Genomic DNA, 5176 nt, shown 5'->3' with positions numbered 1-5176 from the left:
GAAACAACCACAACAACCCTTTTTTGATCTTAGATCTTGAAACAGATTCGGAGGATAAGCACAAAACCCTAGCATCAGATGCAGGGCAGGATGAAAAGGAAGAACCACCCAGGGAAGGAACGGATGAAGGGGACCTCAACAATGAAGTTCAAATGCAGGAGAGAACAGAGGAAACAGAAGAAGAAACTGACATGCTCACCAGTGATGGCGGAAGCGAGGATCAAGAATGGGAAGAGGCGCTAGCCAGGGAGGGGATGAACCTACCAGTAATTGCTGAGAACTGGAAGGCCCGAGGAATAGAGAATGCACCGGAAGAAGAAATCAGGAAGGTAAACGACCTGTTCATAGCAAGGCAAAAAGCAGAATTAGAAAAGCAGAACAGGAAGCTAGGTATAGTGAAAGGCAACAACTTCCATTCGAAAATTCTCTTATGGAAATCATCTAGCTCAAAGCAGAAGAAAAGAAGAGGTCGTAGAACTAGTGGTGAAGTTCTACAAGAGCTTGGCATGATAATGATAAATTCAGGGAAGATGAAGGCGCTTAGCGCCTTCCAGTCCTTCCAATGAAAATCAGTTAAATATGAAGATCATCTCGTGGAATGCAAGAGGGCTTAACAGCCCGGCAAAACACAGGATCTTAAAGAGAAAAATCCAGAAATACAAACCAGAGATCATGTTTTTACAAGAAACTAAATGCAGCAGCTCTAGTATCAACAATCTTTGTAGAAAGCTTGGAAGAAATTTAGAAGTTTTAGAGATTGAGAGCCAGGGACGAGAAGGAGGCCTAGCTACTATTTGGGATACAAGAGAAATCCAGATTTTATCAGCTGAGGCGAACAAACACTTCATAGCGGTGGTTTTTCAACCCACAGGTAACTCTGGTTCCTTCCTTTGCATCAACATTTATGGTCCTCAGAAATTAGAAGATAAAATAAACTTTCTGAATTCATTAACCAAACTTATTGAGAGATATCCAAGGTCTAAATGTATATTGGGGGGTGATTTCAATATGATAACCACCCTTCTGGAAAAAAAAGGGGGTTTGAGGAAACTTAATAGGGATGCGGAAGCTTTTACAAGTTTCATTGAAACTGTCAAAATGGTAGATATATACCCCAAGAGTGGCATGTTTACCTGGAACAACAGAAGGGGGGGAGATAGGCTGATAGCTTCTCGCTTAGACAGATTTTTAATCTTAGAAAACATTATAATGGATGGCATAACAGCAGAATCAGATATCCTTCCCAGTGGAGGGTCGGATCATTGGCCGATCTCGCTTATTGTTGAAGTTCAGGGGACTCCAAGGAACAAACCTTTCAGATTTGAAAAATTCTGGTTAGACCATCCTGACTTCCTCAAGATGGTTGAGAAATGGTGGGCTGAACCTTTGGAGGCAAGAGGATCCAAAATGTTCAATCTCCAAAAGAGACTGAAAGCAACCAAAGAAAAGATCAAAGAATGGAACCGAACGGTTTTTGGAAATATATTCCAGGAGAAAGCCATTCTAGAGGACAAACTGGAATAGATTCATAGAGAAGGGGCAGCAGGAAACCACAGTGCCGAAGCAATGGAATAGGAAAAAGTTCTTTCTCAGCAATGGCACAGAAGATGTATTCAAGAAGAGATACTTTGGAAACAGAAATCTAGAGTCCAGCGGCTCAAAGAGGGGGAGCAAAATATGAAATTTTTTCACAGGTCGGCTCTAGACCATAGAAGTGCTAACAGGATCCTTGAGTTGAAAAACAATGCAGGGGAGATATTAAAAAATCACAATGATATATCTGCTCTACTATCGGATCACTTCAGCTCAATTTCACAAGAACCACCCACAAATAGAGAGGAGGCCATTAAGGAAATCACAACAGCCATTCCTAAATCCATTACCTCAGATCAAAATTGGGCCCTTTGCAGAGAAATCTCTCTGGAGGAGGTGGAGGAAGCAATCCAGAGTATGCCTAATGATAAAGCACCAGGTCCAGATGGATTCACCATCAACTTCTACAAGGCTTGCTGGAACACTGTTAAACAGGAGGTATGGGAGGTAGTTGAGGATTCCAGACGCTCAGGTACTATTCTAAAATCCCTCAACTCCACCTTTTTAGCGCTCATTCCTAAGGTTGAAGAAGCAAAGACACCTGATAAATTCAGACCTATTGCCCTTTGTAATGTTATCTATAAAATTATCTCAAAAGTCATAGCTAACAGACTAAAGTCGATTCTTCCTGGTATCATATCGGAAGAGCAGTCGGGGTACGTTGAGGGTAGACAAATTCTAGATAACATCTTGCTAGCGCAGGAGATGATTCATTCACTTCATTCGAGAAAAGAAGCAGGCATGCTGATGCAATTAGATTTATCAAAAGCATATGACAAAGTTAGCTGGAAGTACCTTGAAGCTGTTCTGGAGGCATTCGGTTTTTGTAGAACCTGGATCAAATGGATACTTGCTCTCATCAAATCTCCAAGATACTCAATCCTTGTCAATGGTGCTCCCTCAGCTCCTTTTACTCCTTCGCGGGGAATAAGACAGGGGGATCCCCTATCCCCTTTCCTATTCGTTATCCTAATGGAGGGCCTAAGCAGAATTATAGCCAAGAAAAAAGCTGAAGGATCTATAAAAGGTCTGCAACCAATCAGATCGTTACCAGCCACAACTCATCAACAGTTCGTGGACGATACCATGTTACATGGTACCCCCACAGTGAAGGAGGCTATGGCTTACAGGGGTATCCTTGATCTCTTTAGCCGAGCCTCTGGCATGGAGATTAATTTTTCCAAATCCACAATTTTCTTTTTCAACACTCATCCGGCAATTCAAGCTCACTTATCCCAGCTTCTTGGATTCAGGATTGGGTCCTTGCCTTCGAAATATCTAGGGGCCCCCCTGACTTTGAAACCTTGGCAGAAAACTCACTGGGAGAAGGTTCTTGCCAACATGGAGAAAAAGTGCAGGCACTGGATGAACAGAGCCCTAAACCTGGTGGGTAGACTTATCCTAACTAAGGTAGTGTTGCAGGCAATTCCGCATTATTTACTTTCTATTCTTCCAGCTCCCAAGGGTATCTTGCAACAAATGAGAAACATACAGAGATCCTTCTTATGGAATGGGAATGGGGATAAGAAGAAATGGGCTTTGGTGGCTTGGAACAAGCTTTGCCAGCCAAAATCTAAGGGGGGGCTAAACTTAGTTGATCCGTCTGTGGTCAACAGAACCTGTGGAGCTAAGATATGGTGGAAATGGATCAAAGAACCCAATTTACCTTGGGCGAGGCATTGGAAGGAAAAATACATTCTAGACTGTGATACTCAGGATCTCATAAGACTACAGGAAGTCCCGGAAGGATCGTCAATATGGAACCATGCCAGAAATAACAGGAGCTTAGTACAGGAGAACAACTTTTGGGAGATTCACAATGGAAGGCTTGCCATGTTCTGGGAAGATGCATGGAAGCAACTCCCTAAACTGGACACCCCAGAGCTTTCTATCCTCAAGAGAACAAGTCAAAACGAGGGTCGATACAGAGTCAATCAATATTGGACCCAAAGCAGCAGGGATCCGATATGGAGGGATTGGATCAATTTAAACCCTGGGAATACAGAGGAGAACAACGAGAGTTTTCAACAATTCAATGAGAGAATCCTCAAAAGAAAGATTCAAAAAACTGAGGAGGATGATAAGCTAAGATGGGGTTTAAAAGGTAATGGTAATTTTTCATTAAAAGAAGCTAGGGATTTAATTGAAGAGGAAGAACAGGTAGAAGCTGTGCCATGGCATAGCAAAGTGTGGGACAACCTATTCTGGTCGAAAATTAGGACCTTCCTCTGGCTTTTAATGTGAAACAAGACTTTAACTTGGGACAACCTATGCAAAAAATGTTTCAGGGGACCCTCAAGATGCCCTATGTGCCTCGTCGAAGAGGAATCTATAAACCACCTGTTTAATGCTTGTGAATGGGAAAATCAGTTATGGAGTTGGATGGGAGGAATTATCAGTAGTTCTGACCGGGATAGAGAATCCATTCAGAGAACCATCCTGAACTGGAGAAAAGACTTCTCCAATATTCACAGAGTCAACAGCATATGGAAGTCTATTCCAGGCTTCCTACTATGGTCAATTTGGAAGGAACGTAACCGCAGAATATTTCAAGACGAACACAGGAACATAGAATTCTCTAAAGATAACATAATAACTAACATTCAACAGCTAATTCAAACGAAATGCAAAAAGGACTGCAACGAGAAACCTTCAGCTCAAGACTTACGCATTTTGAAGTGTTTTCGTCTGGAAGCCTCCAGCAGCATCGCAGCTTCAAGACACAGAGCGCAACCATCCTCACAGAACGACAAATGGCAGAGGCCGCCGGAAGGTGGAATGAAACTAAATTTTGATGGGGCCTCGAGGGGCAATCCCGGCATGGCAGGAATTGGAGGTGCTTTACGTAACCAGCATGGAGAAATTCGGCACATATATTACAGAGCGCTTGGGGAGAGCACAAATAATGAGACGGAATTTGCAGCGCTCGAGCATGGGTTGAGAATTTTAAAATCCCTACAAATCTGTAATGTAATTGTGGAAGGGGATTCTTCTTTGGCTATTTCAACAGCTAAGAGAATTCAGGGAGGAACCAAGGCAAACAAAGCCACAAAACATTGGCGGCTCGCCAAGGTGACGGAGAATATCACAGAAATAATGGTTGGAATGAGAGGTTTAGTCTTTCATGCGGTAAGACGTAAGGCGAATGGGTTGGCGGACTACCTTGCGAATTGTGGCGTGGACAATCAGGATAGGGGGTGGGACAGCTATTGGGAGGAAGTGGACTGCCCAAACCTGAAGACGAAATGCTTACAGCTGGCACAGCAAGATCTACACGACACCGACCGGGCTTGACCGGCGTCGGTGCCTGCATCCGGGACCGCATTCCTGATGTTTCCGGTAACAGAATGGGCTCTAATCACGGGAGCTGGACGACTAGACAGATGCGGCGGTGGTCATTATGGCAAGAGAAGGCCAAATATGGAAATTATCAATATGGTTCATGCCACGAGGGACTCCGTAGAATCCGCTTGCGAGGAAAGGACAGCTGGCTCAACCGTAACGGGAAGGCATGCAGCTACATTTATGTTAGGTCAGGAAGGAGATGTGGGTCTTGTGCGGATATCTTTCGTATTAATAACGA

The 5176-nt window shown here is 43.5% G+C and overlaps 1 protein-coding gene across 1 annotated transcript; it reads left to right on the top strand.

The window, feature by feature from the left end:
• Positions 1-3900: 3900 nt before the first annotated feature.
• On the top strand, positions 3901-4887 carry LOC149166744 (uncharacterized). Its single transcript, XM_089430237.1, has one exon. The coding sequence runs from the start codon at positions 3901-3903 to the stop codon at positions 4885-4887; it is 987 nt and encodes a 328-aa protein (XP_089286363.1).
• Positions 4888-5176: the final 289 nt, after the last annotated feature.

Source organism: Pinus tabuliformis, chromosome 5_1, assembly GCF_031772625.1.
Source record: "Pinus tabuliformis cultivar Carrire ecotype Pingquan chromosome 5_1, CPIR1, whole genome shotgun sequence".
Classification (NCBI taxonomy): Eukaryota; Viridiplantae; Streptophyta; class Pinopsida; order Pinales; family Pinaceae; genus Pinus; species Pinus tabuliformis.
Note: the sequence above shows the minus strand (reverse complement) of the source record. Positions and strands in the feature narration are given on the sequence as shown.

Excerpts from the sequence above, each read along its gene's own strand:
- LOC149166744 (XM_089430237.1), top strand. The coding sequence starts at position 3,901 with ATGTGCCTCGTCGAAGAGGAATCTATAAACCACCTGTTTAATGCTTGT.